This window comes from Staurois parvus, unplaced genomic scaffold (genome assembly GCF_062004578.1).
Source record: "Staurois parvus isolate SC_StPar_1 unplaced genomic scaffold, SC_StPar_1.0 ptg000209l, whole genome shotgun sequence".
NCBI classification, from domain to species: domain Eukaryota; kingdom Metazoa; phylum Chordata; class Amphibia; order Anura; family Ranidae; genus Staurois; species Staurois parvus.
Genome location: NW_028318005.1, coordinates 5,664,054 through 5,685,537, shown reverse-complemented (window position 1 = coordinate 5,685,537; position 21,484 = coordinate 5,664,054). Strand labels below are relative to the sequence as shown.

The 21,484-nt window shown below is 40.8% G+C and overlaps 1 protein-coding gene across 3 annotated transcripts in view; it reads left to right on the top strand.

The window, feature by feature from the left end:
• Positions 1-21,484, top strand: part of ATG7 (autophagy related 7) — a 398,197-nt gene that overhangs the window by 58,325 nt on the left and 318,388 nt on the right. For all 3 annotated transcript variants that reach the window (XM_089678709.1, XM_089678707.1, XM_089678708.1), the window contains exons 13-16: positions 345-539; positions 7,832-8,032; positions 14,373-14,488; positions 20,888-20,963. In XM_089678709.1, the coding sequence (XP_089534835.1) occupies positions 345-539; positions 7,832-8,032; positions 14,373-14,488; positions 20,888-20,963 (588 nt within the window). The remainder of the gene's footprint in view (positions 1-344; positions 540-7,831; positions 8,033-14,372; positions 14,489-20,887; positions 20,964-21,484) is intronic.

Sequence of the window (21,484 nt, the reverse complement as noted above, 5' to 3'; positions counted from 1 at the left end):
CCTCTAAATGTTAACCCCTTCCCAGTCAGTGTCATGAGTACACTGTATTAGTCTCACTGAAGATGTCATTGTCCGTTCCCACCCAGTGTCAGATTGCCCGCCGCATTATCACAGACCCACTATAAGTCGCTGATCACTGCCATTACTAGTATACAAAATAAATAAATAACAATCCAAATAGCAAAAAATAGCTTGGTCATGAAGGGGGTCAAATCTTCCAGAGCCTAAGTGGCTAATATGATGCTTCCAAATACTGCATGCATTCACAGTGTAAATGTAAAGTTTACGGTGCTTACAGTTTTGCAGACTGCTGATATGATTGGTATTTTTTTGTTTCTTAACAGACCACTCAGGGATTTAACTTGAGTATACCAATGCCGGGTCACCCTGTGAACTTCACTGATGAGACCATGAATCAGGCCTGTGGAGACGTAGAGAAACTGGAGGCTCTCATTGCTGAACATGATGTTATATTTCTACTAATGGACACACGGGAGAGTCGCTGGCTGCCTACTGTCATTGCAGCAAGTAAGAAGAAGGTAATGAAGAAATGAATGAAAGCCACAGTCAGTTCCTAGCAGCCCTTTTAAAGAGATCCTTTTGCTTTGTTCTTGATTGGCCCTCTCATCTTTTAATATATACTACATGCTAAATAAAAGCAATTTTAGAGTAGTTAGAGCAGAAACATGTCATTGAACTAATTAATACTGTTTTCTAATTGGTTGCTGTTAGCACAGATATTATGTTTTAGCAATTTTTTTCAATCTTAGGGCTCATTCAGTAAACAGCACAATGTGCAGCAATCTATCCAGGACTCTACTTTCTGTAACTTTGAAAGACTGCTTGAATTTCACAAGACTGCTTGAATTTCAGCTTTTCAGCCCATAGGAGAGTTAGAGAAAATCCTTAGACTCCTTCATCAACACTAAGAGCATGAACAAAAGAATCTTCATTGTATTCAGGCAGCTGTGGGCAAACAATGACTTCATCTGATAGGATGCAACCACTGTTCCGCCAGTAATGGTGCTTGCAGGACCACCCAGGACTCAAGTCTGATTCAGTGGGAATTGGCTGAAATTTGAGCTAGTCTACGGGGGGGGGGTTACCTTTAGGCAGTCAGTTTCCTCAGTCACCTCTCCTCCACTGATGAGAGTGTAACATTTTAAAAAGTCACAAGGGGAAAGACAGCAGCAGGGTCTGATCTGTGTCAAAAATGTGTACATACAGCCAAGAACTGCACAGGCCCCAGAATCGTAATGTCTGGGACATATAGTACTATGTCTCGTGTTTCTAACAGTAGGTATGATGTCCGACTCTGCTGCCCTTCTCCTCGAAAACAGCTGTGGAGGAAACAGCTGATTCATAGCCGCAGTTTGTCTCAGCTGTGCACACTTGCGGAAAGCAAGAAAGTTTTAGGTTTGCTGTGTATTTATATTTAATTTTATATATTTATATATAATTTTGGTAATTTGAGTTTTTTTCATCCTGCGCTTTTCTTTCCTTTTTGATTGATTTACTTGCGGAAAGCAACCTGCAAGAAGAATGTAGAGTGAAGGGGGAGTTGTCAGCTTCCGCATTCCTCTTGCTATTGATTGTCTCGGGAGAGTGCTTACAGACAAGACAAGCTGGAGCTATGAATCAGCCATCTCTTTCCTAGCTGTTGTCAAATTTACCACAGCAGGAGGGGAGGGGTACAGGTCGAACTTCATACCTGGGCTTTGAAAGCACTTAAAAACATGGGACAGATTACTACATATACTTTGTGCTATAGAGAACAGAACTGTAAAAGAACATTTAATCCTAGATCTTTTTTAATGGGACATAGTGAAGTGAAGCTTGACAGGGGTATAACCATTCCATATGCTATCTGAAAAACATTTTGGCTTTAGAAATACGTTAATTATTTAAGTCCAGCTAATAAAAATAAATAGTTGCTACAAATAAATTATGCAGGAAATAATGTTGATGCATACATTACCCCATTGATTGTATTAGCACCTAGTTTGTGGTTGCATTCTAATGTTGCTGAAAGTGTCGAGTTAGTTTTCATTTGTTATATCAGGGGAAATACTGTATGTGCCTTACTTCCTACCCGCACAACCTTTGGAATTTTTCTTTCTTGTAAGGAAAAATCTGGTTGCATAGGGATCACAAACTGAGACAGTTCTTTCTCTCAGGCACTTTCATTAGAAAGGTTCACTTGTCATACATGTGTAATCTGCTAGTCCTGTCCTATGAAGTATTTTAACGAAAAACCCCAAAGCTTGTACTTTCCATCCTTCCTAATTAATTCCATCTAACTTTCCATTCCTCCCAATGTGACACATGAATGATGCAGGGGGTTTTGTAGGAAACACTAGTCATGCAATAAGTAGAAAAAGTAACTTTAGGTAATACTATATGCACTGTGGTGACTCCACTAATTTTATGGGAAGAGATCATAAAAGGGTCCGGCGCTGAAATTTGGTTTTATGTGGTCTATCAGTGACTCAGTTTTGAAATGTGTTTTTTTCAAGTCATAATTTTTTTCAAGTCATAATAATAGTATAATTTTCATTGCGTTTTGTAAAAACGTATTTATTTTTTAATTGTTTTTAGTTTTTTGTAGATATATCTGTGAATGTGTTTACAGAAATATCCTTATCATTTAGTGTTAATGTTTTGAAAGTTATATTTCTGTATTTAATGTAATACTTATGTACATGGGAAGCTACGAAATTTGCTCAATAAATATGTAGGTGTTGCTTGCTGCTTAGTGCAATGGTGTTTAACCTATGGCCTGATGGCTGCAGGCAGGCTATGGATGTTTTGTTATGAGGCTTTAGGATCCCAAAAGTCAGTGGTGTTCATATACTAAATAGCAAGGAAGGCGCCTCTAAGTGCAGTATGCAGCAGTATATTGAGTAGTAAAGGTTAAAAGCACTTAGATAGCAGTCAGATAAAAGTTCATCAGGTATAATGCCAGGGAGACAAACTGAGCTGACCAGCAGTATTGAGTGTGGTGAAACACACAGGCAAGATGGCCACTGCACTTCCAGGAGAGGCGTGGAACACACTCCAGAAGTGACATCAAGGGGGCGGTAACACGTGTGTTCATATACTGATATTATGTTCTTCCCATTTGGTGACATTAGGAATTGCAGTTGAGCCCCCTAAACCTTGTAACTTTTTGTAGCATGTATCTGTGTGCAGGCTCCATGTCCCGCTATGGTTGGTGTCGCAACAAGCATTATACAGGCACTTGGGCAGGAGATATATCTGCTTGATAATGTCTGTAATAGATTATTATGTGCTGGAAGGATTTGCTGATTTTTGAGACCTTGTGTCTTCTGTACCCTTCGTGTGCAGCCCTTGTATTAGATGTCTCATAATCAATATTTGGATTCCTAGAACTGGTAAAAATGACATTTATTTTATAAGGTGACCTCATTAGGGAGCTTCTCCTTCAACTCCTGTCAAGGTGACAGGTGTCAGAACCTGGAAGAGACTGATTGGAGTTGAGTTTTAAACCATATCTAAAACCAAAAACCAAAAATGTAATATATTGCAGTTTACTGGTGCTTAGAAATGCTGGCTACATTAGTGTTGTTCGGTTTTTTTTTTTTTGTTTTTTTTTTTCAAACATTTCTCTTCCTTTATTTTCCTCTGGTAATTCTGCTGGTAACACACATCCAGACCCAGCATGACATCACTTACAGTGTTTACCATATGTTATCAGGATAATAGAATATACAAAATAAAGAAAAGGGGAAACTGTATAACAAATACAGTAACACCATACAGGGGAAGTAATAATAGTAATTATTGTTGCTCAGTTCACTAACTCACCTTTAATCGCTTCCCGACCGCCCTATAGCAAATATACTGCTACAGGGTGGCACGGGTGCGCAAAATCACATACGTGATTTTGCATGTCCGGGTAGGAGGGCGAGCTAGGAAACTAAGATTGCAATCCAGTCCAGATATCCATGTCCCACTAGGATTAGTGGTAAAGTAAGGTAGGGGATATAGCAATGTAAAGTTCCCACTTACATCCGTAGTACCACTAATGTCCTGGTGTTCTCACCGCAAGATAGTCCACAGACCGATATGGGATTGGACCGACGGTGTCTATCACCGCCAGGAGGTAAACCACAACCTCATGGTCAATTCAGCATCCCAGCTCCTCACTGGTTCAACATCACTCCTTCCGGGTTCAGGGCAAGTTCACACATGCGTATGAGAAGATTAGTTGCTGCTCCGCAATGGTCAGCTGGACATGAAGATTATGCATAACCTGACATTGAGACGTAGTCCCGGGGCATCCTAATGTAGGATCTACAGTCGACACGTTTCACCCATCTACCTTGAACACGGGCTTTCTCAAGATCAGTAGAGAGCGCGCTCAACTACTTTATTTATAGAATCAGTCTCATAATGTGGAAGTCCTAACACTGAATGGTGCCCTATGCAACCTCAGCTGCTTCCAATTACTCTTATTGAATCAGAACTCAGCTCATTTCTCAAAGTGAGAATTTCAAACCATAGGAAATGGCCATCTTGTGTAGAGCGTACCAGTGTGGAGACACAGATCGGCAATCATTATCCCATAGAATATATCCCAAATAGTAAGCTTTTGGAATAGAATATTGATTCCCCCCCCCCCCAATATCATGAGGACCACCTCTTTAGGAGCTGATTGTATAGTAGACCCCGGGAAGCAAAAAAAGCACAAATTAAATTTTAAATAGTTTAAATGGCCTCTAAGGCATTTAGACAATAGCAACATTAGCCAGAAAAGAGGACTCCCAAATTTGTCTCATTATTTAGGCCATTCGAGATTAAAGTACCAAGTTTATATATCCAACGTTTTTCATGCTAGAGAAGTACTTTATCATAGTCACCTCTCCTAGCAAAAGTCAAGACATGCCAGTGTTGGGAAAGTATAGAATTTATTACCCCCCATTGAAAACCAAATTTGGTAATAAATCTTGTAGGGCTCAAAGTTGTATCTTTATTAGAGGCCCTAGTTGGCTTTTGGAGTAAAGTACTACATTCCCTCCTTGATACACGTTTTTTGGCTAGCTTCAGGTACCTATGTGGATATCCTCATTCCAGCAATCTTTGATACATCTGATTGGACTCACTCCTAAATTCTTTAAATTGGGTACAGTTTCTCCTATTGCGGAGGAACTGGCCCACAGGTATCCCCCTTTTCAGAGATTCCGGATGATGGCTACTTGTGTGGAGGAGAGTATTGGCTGCTGTGTCCTTTCTAAATGTTCTAGCACAAAGAGAGCCTCCCGTAATGGAGATAAAGAGATCCAAAAACGGAATCTCTTTGTAATGAAAATTATAGGTCAGTCTAATATTCCGATCATTAAAATTCAGTTCAGTCATGAACATATGTAATTGTTTAACTGACCCTGTCCAGACCATAAGGACATCGTCAATGTACCTGATCCACGTCACTGCGTGGGCCAGGTACAGACGAGAGGGGTACATGACATCCGACTCATTTTCCCAAATGTAAACAGGCATATGCTGGAGCCTACAGGGCACCCATTCCGGTGTCCCTTACCTGTTTATAGTATATTCGCAAGAACTGGAAAAAATTGTTAGAAAGTACAAAATCAAGCAATTCTAAAATAAACGCATTCTGGGCACCCAGGTTAGGATAGTGAATTTCAAGAAGATAAGTCATCGCCTGTAAACCACAATCGTGGGGTATGGAGGTATAGAAATTCCACATCTACCCCAACGAGAAGTTTCCCCGGGGGGATCTCCAGCCCTTGGACTCTGCAAAGAACATCTCTCGTATCCTGTACATACGATAATAGTTGGACTACCATGCTTTTAATGAGGTTATCCAAATATTTACCAACCCTTTCTAAGGCGCCATTTACTGCTGATACTGTTGGTCTTACCAGTGGTTTAGTTGGATTTTTATGAAATTTAGGAATAATATAAAAGGTCAGTATGTTAAATGTCTCAACCCTCAGGGGGGCTTTCCCCTATGAAATTTTTCAGTATCAGGATAATAGAAACATACAGGACTGTGGATCCCCATTCCTCAACTGTTCTACCAAACATAGAGCAGAGTTGTTCTGTAGTTCTCAGGGATAGTCTAGAACAGCAATGGGCAAACTACGGCCCGCAGGCCATATACGGCCCGGCGGACCTTTTAATCCGGCCCGTGGATGTGGCTGTCAGGATGTTTGTAGGCGGGGCAGCGTGACGAACGTGAGGGGAGGGGAGCTAGGCTCCTCTCACAGTCCGCCCTGAAGACCGGAACGGCGCGGGAACACGGCGAGAGGAACGCGCGGAGCAAAGGTAAGTGAATTGACACAGGGGGGACTTGGGGACTTAATATGGGGGATGAATTAATATGGGGAATGAATTACTATAGGGGGGATGAATTACTATATGGGGGATGAATTACTATGGGGGATGAATTACTATATGGGGGATGAATTACTATGGGGGATGAATTACTATATGGGGGATGAATTACTATATGGGGGATGAATTACTATGGGGGATGAATTACTATATGGGGGATGAATTACTATGGGGGATGAATTACTATATGGGGGATGTATTACTATGCTCACTATGGGGGAATATTACTATACTGAGAAAAAGGAGAGAAGCGCCTCTAAGTGCAATAAGTCTTTTAATTCAAGTCTAAATGTAGAAACACTCACATGTGTGAAGTAATCATAAGCATAAAAACCGTGGTTAACAATCGTTAACGGTGGGGTGGTAACCCGGGTGAAGAGCCGTCATCTTACTGCGATGTGGGGAGGTCAGCTCTCGGCTGGAACAGCGTGGTGGCTGGAGGGGGAACAGCGGTGAGGCCGGCCTTCATGCACGTCCTCCCTCAGAGCCGGATGGAACGCACGCTGGAACGTAGCGGCGGCGTGGCCGTGATGACGTCAGATCCCAGGGTGCACTGCGACGCGTTTCGGAGCATGCACTGGCCGTGGAAGGCGAAAGTGCACTCCTTTTTCAAGCTGACCTCCCCACATCGCAGTAAGATGACGGCTCTTCACCCGGGTTACCACCCCACCGTTAACGATTGTTAACCACGGTTTTTATGCTTATGATTACTTCACACATGTGAGTGTTTCTACATTTAGACTTGAATTAAAAGACTTATTGCACTTAGAGGCGCTTCTCTCCTTTTTCTCATCTACAGAAGTTGCTACAGCTTATTTGGAAGCCTTGCCCTCAGTGCCACACGGAATCCTACGCTCTTCATACAGTAGCCACTAATACCACCATCACCCCATACTACCATTTCCCAGGACTTTGCAGTGTTTGCGCTGTTACAACCCTTCCTCATTTTTTCTGAATATTACTATACTTACTATGGATGACACATACACATCATTCATCTACTCTTGGTCTGGCCCCCGGGTCCAATATATGAACCCATTGCGGCCCTCAAGTCAAAAAGTTTGCCCACCCCTGGTCTAGAACAATATAATTGACAAGTCAGCATGAGCAGAGAGTACAGGATGTTATCAACTCACAAGGTTTTTGATACAATAATTTTTTTAACTTCTTGAACAGATATGAAAAGCACTTTCAGTGGTATTTTTTAAGAGACAAAAGGAATCACATATTACATTTGGGGGGGGGGTGTAGATACTTAGTATTGGGGTTGAATCCTTTTTTCTCTATTGGAGAGCCAGTGACAAATGCAAAATGACTTTTTATGAAATGCAAGCACAATCTGGTCTGAAATGGTCTCCCTGTTATCTCTGAGCAGGCAGTTGTTATAATTGTGATCCAGATTACAATTGCTGACATTTCTAAGGTTGTTCTTTATTTCTTGACTCCACAGTTAGTCATCAATGCTGCTCTGGGTTTTGACACCTTTGTGGTGATGAGACATGGCCTCAAGAAGGGGACTCAAGATGAAGCTGGTGATTCACACCCTGATAATCCTGGCTCTTCTGATTTCTTGGGGTCTTCTCTGTTTTCCAACATACCCGGATACAAACTTGGCTGCTATTTCTGTAATGATGTGGTGGCTCCAGGGGATGTAAGTATTATATTTAAATTGCTGTTTTTATTTGTCTTTATAGACTTCTGCAGGTAAAAAAGAGATCCAATAGTAAAGTCTTTCTACATTTTGGTCTTTGTGGAATCTGAAGTACATATACTTAATTGTATTGTCCTAGGTAAAGGACTTGTTTACCCAAAAGTGATGCTTTAATTATGTACATGCACAGATTTTTTTTCTTTATGGATGAATCTTCTACTGCGGCTATTGCATTTGGACAGCCAGCATCGCTGGCTTTCAAACTACTCAATACGGGTCAGGTTGTTAGCAGTTTTGAGCCATTATTTTAACAGAATGGTTATAGAAATTTTATGATTTGATATGGCTGGTACTCCTGAGGTGATGTACAGCGTTTAGAACTGATGATCCTCATTTTGAGTTCAATAAACAAAGGTGCATGGAGCTGTAGAAATGGTGATGGCAGACCGTGGCTACCAACACACAATCATTAATTTTGGCGGATTTTTTTTAAGTTCTTTCCCTTCACTAACATACTGTAATATCCTTCTTCACTCTTTCATAAGAGTATGTTGATGGATTGTGTTCTAGAAAATAGGCTGAATGCGGTGTCCTAGCTTAACCTTTTCCCAGCTGGTGAGGGACATTGTGCAGTGTCAAAGTATTCACAAAGCTTTTTCTATTACATTTAAACCCTAATTAGCTAACATTTAATTTCCTAAAGCACAATGTATCATAAACCATAGTTTTTGTTTCATAAAATACTGTTCATACCTATTTTTATTCCTTTTTTAAATTTTTTTTTTCTGCTTTTCAGTTCTTTCTCTTGTTCAGCCTCTTTCAGCCACTTTCTGTCTAAATACACTAATTCTAGCATCAGCTGCACATATTTGCCTGGGACATTTTACTGATGGAGACAATAATGGATCATGTCTCTTCAATGCCTATCCATATGGTGACTTGTAATCTCCACCAGTGGTGAATGTTACAGGGTGACACTGCTGACACAATTGTAAGAAAGATGTCACCGCATAACCCTATAAGTGCCTTGCTATTGTTAATTGAACAGGTGACTTTATTGTAAAAATGTTGATTTATCCATCACTAACTGTCCCAATAATAGTGGTCACCAGGACAACCAGGGTGATTCTTCCCAGTGGGGGCACAGACCGCAATAAAAATCTATTACTGGACATGTCTATTAAAAAGGTTGCATCAACCTCTCTATATGTCAAAACAACACACTTCTATAAATCTTATTCTTTCATCTCTTTATTTTTTTGTTTGTTTCCATTATTACCCAATATAACCATGAAAATTAAATTTTAAATGGGAGAGTATATTTTCCTTGCACTGTCACATGGTGAAACAACAAAATGAATTACCTGTTAATTACCTGTTAATTGTTAACATTACCCCCCTTCCAACCATTCATTGTTGTAAAATGGCCAGTCATGGGAGCCGTTATTCTGAATAGACATTTAAAAACATCCTAGCATTTGCCCTTGACACGTTAGCCATGGCACAACCAATACCTGTGATCGAGCTGTCACTAGAGAGTGCAGATCATAGACAAAATGCATAGAGCCACTCTATGATCACAATGATGTCCAGTTTTATCTCTGACCCAAAAGGCCTTTGATGCAGACCACTTCCATCAGAAAAAGGCACAATGTGAAATTATCGCTGCCGGAGTCTTCTGCTCCAAAGGGAACATGATTGGGCTCATGGTGCCCACTGCAGCATTCCCAATCTTTTCCTGTAGATCCTCATTTTAAAGGAGGTATTATACAGTGCCTGGGCTCACCCTGAAATGGTATTTATTCCACCAAAATGATTTACGCTTGGTTCCAGTGGATGAAGTCCCAGTATTCAAGGATGCTTTAAACAAACATTTGGAGGCCTTATGTATAGCCCCTTTTGTTCCTGTGGGGGCAACCTTTACAAACTGCGACTATGGCTGGAGGAGTCAAAGCCTCAAGGTGTGGGTTCATCTGATGACAAGAGATAGAAACCCTGACCTCAGGGATACTGAGTCGAACAGATACCTGGAGGATTTTCCCTATGCCCTTAGTTTCTCAGTGGATGCCTTAAAGTGGTTGTAAAGGCTCAAGGTTTTTTACCTTTTACCTTCATGTATTCTATGCATGAAGGTAAAAAAGCCTTCTGTGTACAGCACCCCCCCCCCCCAACACTTACCTGACTGAGTCCCCTCTTGAACCAACGATGTGCATGAGAACCTCAGCTCTCTGAGGACTCTCCCTTCTCATTGACTGAGACTGTAGCGGGAGCCAGTGAACCAGTGAGGAGAGAGAGGGGTAGGCTGAACCGCTGCTATGTGAGTGAATGGACACGCAGAGCAGCGGCTCGGGAGCGAGCCTGTTCAGGTGCCCCCAGTGCAAGCAGCTTGGCAGGAGGAAGGGACCAGGAGCGCCAGTGGGGGACCTGAGAAGAGGAGGATCTGGGCTGCTCTGTGCAAAATCATTGCACAGAGCAGGTAAGTATGACATGTTTGTTATTTAAGAAAAAAAAAAAATGCCTTTAGGCTCCATGCACACTAGCATTTTTTATAAGCTCATGTGCTGGCTTGTAGTACAGTACATGTTAAAAAAAAAAAAAAAAAGCCAAGGAAAAAGTTGTTAGGAGCGTTCAGCGTTTTTTTTTTCTGCTGGAAAAATGCTCTCAAAAACTCTACAAAAATGATTTTATTTTTCTACTCCTAATTGCTAACGCTTGAAAAACGCTACTAGCCTAAAATAATGTACATGGACACATAGGAAGCTTAAAAAAACACTAGTGTGCATGGAGCCTTAATATCACTTTAAAGGACTCCACCCAACAATGTTCTCATTTGAGCATCTTTTTGGTACACATGTGAGGAATTGTGAAGAATCTAATGACAGAAGTGTTAGCAAAATTGCCTTGTAAGAAACAGATTGAATGCTTACCTTTTTAAGGGAAACGTTAGTCCTTGCCCATGGTTACCTTTCATTTATTTATTTATTACAGGTACTTGTATATCACCATCAATTTATGCAACGCTTTACATATATATATTGTACATTCACATCAGTCCCTAACCCTCAAGGGGCGTCTAATCTAAAGTAAACCTTTTGGATGTAATCATCCAGGGCAGTACCAAACAAACTGCTGCCAAAAAGTCGAAGCCTGTGGTACAAAAACCTGCCACTCCGTCTACTTCCAAAAAGCATTCCTATCACCAACCACACTCCTCGGACTCTAAGCCCAAGCCCCAATCCCTGTTCTGCAAGAAGTCATGGACTCTAAAGCTCTAACTTGGGAGACAAGTTCTCCTCTCAATGAAGGGGTAAAGCCATACATTTGGATGGGGGGATGTTTGCAAGCCTTTACAGAGGTTTGGCATGGGGAAATTGCAGATAGATGAGACTGATGCACAGGTCCAATCTCAGTCTGTCTGCATTCTTAGCCGTGCTGCAGTTCTGCATGGATGTACTCAGCGATGTGCATGAAGATCTGCAAAGCTGTTCGCCTGTCATTGATTTGAATAGACTCGCTGCACGTAGTTGCATGGACCACCTGTGCCTTCCTTGCTGATAAACACAGTCCTCTGCATGGGTGTACTCATCAGGGCATACATTTGAATAAGGCCTAAGAGCAAACAGTCAGGGCTACATTATCACTGTTCTGTCTAAATATGCATTGTGGATGACAGCACAGATGATGTTTTATGGAGTGCTTTGTGGCAGGATTGAAAGCTGTCAGTTCTTGCACCAAACTGTTTTAAAATGGTGCAGGCACTCAAGTGGAGGAGATCTGGAACACTGTCGAGCCAAATGTTAGGCACCACTGATGGAAACTGACCACCAATGACTTTTCTTGGTCTGGGAAGTTTTCAGATGGGAACGTGCAGTTCAATATACTTTTTGTGGATTCTTCAAAAGAAACTGCGTGCTGGGGACCCAATGGGAGCACTTATATAAAAGTCAAGTATGCATGGTACAATTGAACAGCATGGCAATTGTACCATTGTTTTTGGAATTGGAGTGTTCACTTTTTGATTCACGTGTGATATTAATCAAACATTTATTATATATTATATTTAATTAAATATAGTATTGTTTTTGGGGTTTTTTTTCTCTCTCACTTTTTGTACACATGATATGCAGTGTGCATGACACATTATTTGTTGCACTGACGTGTTTATTTAAAAGGTAATACACTATTTCTAGTTTATATGTTTTTGAGGTTCACGAATGTTGGGATACAACACGTTGGACTACCATATACAGTGTGACACGATGTGATTTGGAGGTGGAAAAGAAAGTGTTTGGACATTTTGAGATTTCAGAGACATTTATGGGACTTCATGTGAATTCATTTTTTATTTGATGTGTAGATGATAGGATTGGGTTAGTTTATAGTTGAGAGAAGAGTTCACACATTGTATTACTTTCAAGGGTGAAAGGTTTTTCTTTTCTTTTGGGATAGAAGTTTTTACTGTTCTAGTTGGGAGTGTGCACAGCCAGGGGAGGACTGACCATTTGGAAACTCGGGCACTGCCCGAGGGCCTGGGGTCAGTAGGGGGCCCCATGAGATGCCCCTGGTACCTTTTTCATAGGCTTTTTTCAGTTTGGGCAAGGGCACAGGGGCCCCATGATCCCCTATTGCCCGGGGGCCCCATGAGCTGTCAATCCGCCCCTGTGCACAGCTATCGGTTATTAGCATGGCAATCGTACCTGTGAGTTTTACCTGCTTCAGAGATGACAGTTCTGCACTTTTCTCACCCAACCAAAGCCATCCAGTCCCATCTTCACTAAAGCTTTTTATTTTTTTGTAGCTGGCACCTTTCTCCATTGGCCATAGTGTGGCTAACAATGAGACAATTTCCCTACTTGCATAATAAATGCACTTTCACTGCTCTAGGCTACACATCTGATAGATGATGAGAGTTGACACTGAAATGCAAGCAGCAGGCAGTGTTAGGAAAAAACAGCTGCTTCAGAGTTTTATGTATTAAATATTTTAGGACTACTGATCAAAAATTATGTTTACATTAGATCATATTACAGCCAGTCTTGGATCTCATCTGCATTGTATCTGCATAGTGTACAAATGTTACTGCACAAATCGGTGATCCCAATTGTGAGTTACTGAAAAGCAAATCGGTGGACAGTTTACAGCTTTGCCTGGTCAAACCAGTCCTGTGTTCAGGAGTATTAGGAAACTGCAGGCTACTGCATGTATAAGCACATTGTTATATCAACAGTGTATTATAGATGCTTTCCTTCTTTTTGTAATGTACCTCTTTCAATTTCTATATGTTTTACACTTAAAGGACAAATGTTTTTTAGTGGTAAACATACATTTGCTTTGTATTCTGCTAAAATAAATATTTCCTTGTATTCTGCTTTACATACAAGTTTGATTCTATGAACCACAAATGATAGTTTCCATACTACAATCACTGCAACAGACTAGAAGCTGCAGAGCCCTGCATGCCCAACCCATGGAATCACAGTCCTCCATATGTAAAAGCTGAATTCTTATTTGTAGTGATTCATGATACCTTCCTTGCTGTTCTGTCCTGCCTTGCATGCATCTTGTTGGTGTGCATTTTTCTGCAGGCAACCTAATGCAAATAAAGCAATGTTTATACAGGCACCAGCATGTATTAACAGTTTTCAGAGCACAAGGAAAGAAGGGGCAGCAGTTAGAAGATATAATTCAAAATTGCTTGGTTCCCCCAGAAGTGTTTACCTATTTTTAAATGCCTTTTTCTTGACATGTATAATATGAAATTTAATATTTTTAATAAAGTGCAAATATAAGGCCTTTTGGCCTTCATGTTTTATAAATGGCCCATATTTTCTTAGACAGATGTCTGTGAGACAACAACAAACATAACTTTTCTTCACACTTAAGTTGGCCATACAATGGTAGATTTTCGTATGAACAGTGGCATGAAAAATTCCGGTCAATACATTCAGTGATGACCACAGAGGCTTGACAAATGTTAGAAAATACTTCAAATTTCTATTTGCATTTAACAGTTTTGGAATTAATGGTATTTTCTGAACAAAAAAACATACATTGTTCAAAATTTCTTTGTTTGAAAAATATTCCATCCTGATCCTTTGAATTTTTCACTTTCAACCACATTTTGTCACTGTGAAAACGATTGTCAATTTGAACCAGCTAACAACTAAAAAATTGAGCAAATGGTATAAGAACACTATTATTAGTTTATGGCCAACTTTAGCCCTTCTTGTACAAGATATCTAAACTGCTTAAAAAAAATAAGTTTAGCTGCTGTACATCATTTGAATGCTATAATTGTGATTGCGATAATGCTCATCTTATTTCCTCCTTTTTGACATAGTCTACTAGAGATCGTACTCTTGATCAGCAGTGCACGGTCAGCCGGCCAGGGTTATCCATGATTGCTGGAGCGTTGGCGGTGGAGCTCATGGTGTCAGTTTTACAGCATCCTGAAGGGTAGGTCAATATATGTATTTCAGAAATCAGCTTTGCAACCTAGGGTTCTTCCAGAGGTTGCTAGGGGTGCCTTGATAAGTAAGCATTAGTAGATTGATCTGTCGCTTACACTAACCACTAAGAGTGTTCATCTCTCACTGACCACCACTGTAAGGGGGGGACTTCCCTAACTATTAATGTAAGCAGGCATTTCTTCACTGATAACCAGTTTAAAAGGGCCCTTTTCTCACTGGGTATCAATATAAGGTAACCCTTTCACCACTGACCACTAATGTAAGGGGGAGCACTACCTTGACCACCTGTGCAAGGGGACATTTCCCCACTGACCACCGATGAAAGGGAGCATTTTTGTGGACTGTGTGGTCATCTCTAGTTGTCCTGCTAAACTACTGAAACTAATCTCCATCCTTTTCTCTGTAGCATAGACCCTAATTATTCCTAAGTCCAAGATAAATAGGAGGGCCAATTAGACTCCTTGAGATAACAGAGGAAGTAAGCACAGGGCAGCTGTGAACTCCTGACAGGATCAAGAGCTATTTTTCTGCATTTTTGAACAGATGTAACAAAATGCATTCAATGGTCTATCCCACAGATACCATTTATATCCCACTTATCCTTAAAATGTTCTCATGAATGTCATTGGATTAATGTAAACATTCTGGTGTGCGAACCCTCCAGGAAAAATGCATCATGTATTATTGTTGTATGTGCTATGCCTGAAAATGTCTACCGTGCATTTCAGATGGCTTCCAGTGTGATGCTTTTGATCAGATTGTTACCTAAAAATTAAGTTTGATTTTAAGGTTATTGTGAAAAAGCACCTCAAGCATGCTAAATGCATTTCACTGTATGTTTTGCATCTGCAATTTGTATACAATGCATTCCTGTTAGCAAAAGAGACCAAAATCACTGAACAAAACACTGTGCCGGTAGAAAAATGAAACACTGCAAACCACAGTATACATTTCTTCAACATTTAACTTAAAGCGGAGTTCCACTTAAGCTATCAAAAAATAAGTCAGCAGCTACAAAAACTGTAGCTGCTGACTTTTAAAAAACAGCCACTTACCTGTCTTTTGGTCCCGTGGTGTGTGTCCCGCAGCTCATTTCACCTGCCGTTCTGTATTCCAGGAGACCTTCATCTTCAATGTGGGCACCCGGCTGTGATAGCTTGTGGCTGCACAGCCGGATACCCACTGCGCATGCGCGAGTAGCGCTGTGCTTCGTGAATGGTCCTGTAGTCTTCTGGGACCTGTCACGTGTTCCAAAAGACTACAGGGAGGGAGGACAACTTCCGCTTCTGATCGCCTAGGCAATTGGACTGGAAGTGGGAGCGGGTACCTGTCAAATTCGGGTACCCACTCCCCAAAGGTGCCAGTCCTTAATGGGGAGCGGGGGAACAGTCCTTAAAGCGGAACTTCCCCTTTTGGGTGGAGCTCCGCTTTATGTTTAAAACTCTGTGTGCAAGACCCTTTTTTTAAAATGCTTTTCAAATACAATTGTAGGCCTATGTTCACAGACATTAGATTCCTAAAAATAAAAACCACATAGAGGAAAGTATTCATTCAGGTGCATTTAGGAAAAAATGGATCACACTCAGATATTTACAAATTCTTAATAAACAATAAATGAGCTTTAACGGATAAGTTCACCTTTTGCACAAAAATAATAAATGCACATTTTATTTTTTGCAGGTAAAAAAATGCGCATTTATTATTTTTTGGCTGCAGCAGCCTGTAAAGCATTGCACTAGCAATCACAAGATCGCTGGTGCCATGCAGGTCTCCTGCAGACCTGTCAATAGACAGACCTGAGGAATAGGCAAGTCCTCGAAAAGCGTTAGCCTTTTGGAAGTCCAGGGTTCCCATTGCGGACAGTTACTTAGTGTGGATTGAACAGTGCTATTCTGTCATGATGTGCCTTTGGCATTATTGTCATCTGTGAGTACAATACCTACCGTTATTCTTTTCAATAAGTGCTTTTTAAGGTAATGCACTAGGCCGGTGTGCCCTCTGTTTGTTTGTTTTCTCTGTATCCAGTGCATTGGACTTCCCCGGTCCTTTGAGGACAGCAAGGTGTGCATGTTCCAGGACATCTGAGATGTGGTTATAGCCTATGTTGAGTCCATCCCCAAGCGTAGGAGTATTTGTGTTTGCCATACTGGCAATATGCACTGAGGGAAAGGCATACTGAAGCTACACTCCTATATTTTAAGGAATTTGGGCTGATAATCAATGGGGATGCTAGAAATCTTTTCATTGATCATCATCGTGGACATACAGGGATTACTTTGACGCATCTGGCCAGATAAGCATGAATTGCAAATTGTGTGAACTGAATATCCCTATTTTTTATTGCAAAATTTGCTGGAAAGGGTATATAGCAGTGTGCAGAGGGTTCCTTCTTAATTCATGTCCTTTGAATGAATGAACGTCAAGTGGCTGTCGGCTTGTGGTCCTGAATGAACTACCACGGTGCTGTATCGGCTTCCCCGTACGGGATGTACAAACAAGCAGATACACTGACAGTTTGCAGGAGACCCGCATGGCATCAGCGATCTACTGATCGCTGGTGCAATGCTTTACAAGCTCCTAACCAGGGGCGGAATGACAACTCATGGGGCCCCCTGGCAATAGGGGATTATGGGGCCCCTGTGTCCTTGCCCAAACTCAAAAAAGCCTATGAAAAAGGTACCAGGGGCATCTCATGGGGCCCCCTACTGACCCCGGGCCCTCGGGCAGTGCCCAAGTTACCAAATGGTCAGTCCACCCCTGCTCCTAACACAAAAAATAATAAATGCACATTTTTTTTTCCCTTCGAAAAAATGTGCATTTAATATTTTTTGTGGAAAGGTGAACTTCTCCTTTAATAAGGAAACAGAATACAGAGATGTTATGATCCTTCCCAACTCTGTCCAAAACAAAAACAAATTTGGCTGTGGTTTGGCTTTAAGACAGCTCATCCATTAATCATAGCGTGACACGCGAACCAGTGAGTGGTCAGCTGGAACTCATATCTCCACGGTTCATTGTTATCCTTGGTACTCATCTGGTTCATAAAGCACTGTGATCGACGCAGTCATTTTGTAGAGGCAAAACTGGGGAAAGCAGAATGTAAAAAAAACGAAAAAAAACGAATAAACTCACCTTTATAATGTTTTATTTTTGTAAGGAGGTCATGTAGAAACACATTATAAATGCATCTCCCATGTTTGCCCTTCGTTTGCAAATTGTTTCCATAAACAGCAAGACAAAGATTAAAAACAATGGAAAGCAACAGCTTAGAAGAGGCTTCAAATGCTTTGTGCAGTGCAAGTCAAATTATAACGAAAAAAGAGAATAAAAGACCCCAGTAAAAGAAAAAAATAGCAGTTTAGAGTTTAATTACTATTTAGTGTTTTAATAGGATTGTATGATTTATTATAGTATAGTATTCATTTTGTTTTACTTGGTATTGATTTGCTGTTATTGGTAGTTTTATTGTTGTTTGTGGCTTGTTTTTGTTCGTTATTGTGATTTTGTGTTGTCTTTCTTCAATGTAACCGTATCTTATTAATTCCTTTGGGATAAAAAAAATATTCTGAATATGAATCTGAAAAATCTAGCTGAATACAGGTGGGAGCACAAAGAAGAGTGTAAATCATCACTGCAATCTACAAAACGCAAGCAAAGTTCACTAAATAAGCTACACTTATTATTCGCTATTCGCTATTCACTCTCCCTGTCCTCTCACCATTGTGCGAGCACACCGGCACTATGGCTGCTCTCAGTCTCCCTTTTTCAGTATTCAGCTCCCACATCTTATTGACTGTTATGAGACTCCATACGAAGGTCTAAGGGAGTGTGTAGGTCAACATGGATCAGTGCCAAAATTCAACTGCCATGAACTAAATTAACCTTTTAATTTAAATTCAAATCCTAGAAATCTGGGTTAAAGTGGTTGTACACCCTTATATATATACTCAGTGAAGTGACTGGCCTCAGACGATACACCGAGTTTAACCACTTCCAGATCGGACACTTTTACCCCCTTCCTGACCAGTGCAATTTTCAGCTTTCAGCGCTATCACACTTTGAATGACAATTGCGCAGTCATGCAACACTGTACCCAAATTAATTTTTTACCATTTTTTTGAGACAGATAAAGCTTTATTTTGGTGGTATTTATTCACCGCTAGGATTTTTATTTTTTTTTGCTGTGTAAATGAAAAAGTCCAAAAATTTTGAACAAAAGTGTTTTTTTTATAAAATTTTGCAAATAAATAATATTTCATCATAAATCTTTGCCAAAATTTATTCCGTCATCTTTTTAGAAAAAAAAAACAACAAATTATAATTTTTAAACATTTTTTTTTACATTTTTATTTTATTTTTTTATATTATTGTTTTTTATTTTTATTTTTATTTTTTACATACTGTCACCCTAGCAGTACAGTGTCACCATGGTGACACTGTACTACTTGTGGGGGGGTGATGATTTTTTTTTTTTTTTTTACACTGATTGCTTTTACACCCACATAGGATGTAAAAGCAATCATTTCTCTTTCTCTCTGTGTGCATTCCTGCACTCATTGAGAAGTACTGAGTGAGCTGTGATTGGTCACAGCTTGTCACATGGTACAAGGCTGTTGTGAATAGCCTTGTACCATGTGACCTCTGTGATCATTCACAGATTTCACACGTAGTAAGCAATGATGTCACAAGTGACATCTTGCTTACTACTTTGCATGTGATCACTGATTGGCCAATCAGTGATCACATGATCGGGACCTCGTACAGAGGTCCTGTCCGACGATCAGTGTTTCACTGTGTCCAGAGGACACAGCGGGCACCAGATCGCGGTGCTGCGCACTCCCAGGGAGCGTGCACAAGCAGGGTGCGGGGAGGCCATTTATAAACGGCCACCCGACCCTGCACTGCCACCGTCCGGCCGTTTATATGCAACGGCCGGTCGGGAAGTTGTTAAATAAATCTTCCTACATAAGTTGTACCTATTTATCTACAACCATCTCTCCCCTACCATCATTCAAGCTGCAGAATCTACCCAGGATCTCTCAGCTCTGAAAAGCAGGGGAGCTGAAGCTACACTCACTGAGGAGAGCTCTGAGAGCTGATTGGAGGGAAAAGACCCCCCCCCCCCCTCCCTTCCACACAATTTACAGTAACAGAGCTGAGGCTGTCAATCACAGTCTGTGCCCTCCCCTGTCACCTTTATTTTCTTGGTGTCAGGAAAACTTGTCAGAAGTGACTTACGCTGGTAGCAGAGGAAGGAGGCAGCAAACAGAAATGACACTTAGTGCTCTTAATTAAGACAAGTATACACTATAGAGGGATATGTTTTGTTCATATTTAGTTTCTAAGGTTTACAACCACTTTAAATTTGGTCTGGTCCCAAATCCCAATCACATCCCTTCATATATTGTAACACTGCATCAAGCATTTGCAGCTGCAAACCTGATTTCCTTATTTTTTTGGGTAACGTAATGACTTGTTACACACACGCTGACAAAACAAGTACCATCTGCAGGATCCAAAACCCTGCCATTATGGCTGATTGTGGCCATTGTAATGGTAAAAACTTTGGCACCTCCTGCTGAATACAAAGCTATCCCACCCCCTTCATGCCTCCCACACAATCCTATTGGCCATTGAGACAATAGGTATATTCTAAAAGAAGGTTGGAAACAAGGCATGTCATGTGTATAAAATCTTCAAATCCACCCAGGTAAGGGGAACCATGCACAAACGTTTCAGCCCGGGTGGGCTTTGTTATAACAAATGTACAAAAGAAACCGCTCAAATAAATGTAATAGGGATAGGGCAATAAAAATTCGTCTGAAGTAGGAAGGTGTGGGCAAAGTTTGATGCTCTGTATTGAAGCTTTGCCTGTCAGAATTACCTGGCATTGTGATATAAACATGTCGATGATCAGGGAGAAACTCTATAGCATAGTATAGTTTGAATATTAGCAATTCTGTTCGATGTGGCCCTTATTACTTACTAGCCCTGTGTGTGACTACTTCTAGTATATCCTAGCTCATCGGCTTTTATCAGAAAACAGGCTCAAAGCTTGCTCACTCTTCTGCTACCACACATTCCTGTAGTTCCTTCAACAGTTTCACTGTCCTATAGGAATATGAAGGTGTTAGGAAGAGGTGGTCGAACTTCAGCATGATGGGAAAGTGGTGAAGATATGCTTGTAGAACAGACTGAGAATTGGCCTGGCTAGATTTCCTCCTTCCCTTCCTTTCCCCAGTTTAACAGCCTGTAGAAATTTGCCCTTATATTTATTTTTTCACTTTAAGCATTGTGTTTAAAGATCTGTTTTAGTTGAAAGAAATATTTTTCAGACATGATAAAACAGAGGTAATATTGTTTCTGTGTTCATTTCCTATTGCAGGGGCTATGCGATGGCAAGTAGCAGTGACGATAGAATGAATGAGCCTCCAACCTCTTTAGGTTTAGTACCACACCAGGTAAAGGGTTTTTACTATATGTGAGAAATTACTGATTTACTGTAAACTTTGAACACTTTTTCATTTTTTTGGAATATCCTTATTGCCTTCCAGATTTCCTGGTAAGTATTGGCACATGTGACAAATTGAGTTCACTGCAAAATTACCCATTTGTCTTTGCCAAAATGTTATCCAAATTCTCGGGTAATTTTTCCAAGTGCTGTTGCTTACATGAAATTTTAAGAAAAGAAATAAAAAGATAAAATTCTGCCTGTAGCCTCCCTGACGGTATTCCCGAGTGTAGCTCCGGGTAAGGTTTCAGTACCAAAAGCGGTAACCCCGAGCTACACTCGGGCTTACCATGCGGCGCTGCTTCGGCAGCTGTTCTTTTCTTACCTTGTCCTGCGCTCCAACGATGTCCCTCCTGCAGTGTCCCCTGTAATGTACTCCGGTGGATGCCGGCATCTGTCATCTGGGTTCCGTCCCCTGCGAGCGTCGGGACGTACGGGGGACGGAACTGGTGGGAAATTTGAAAATGACAA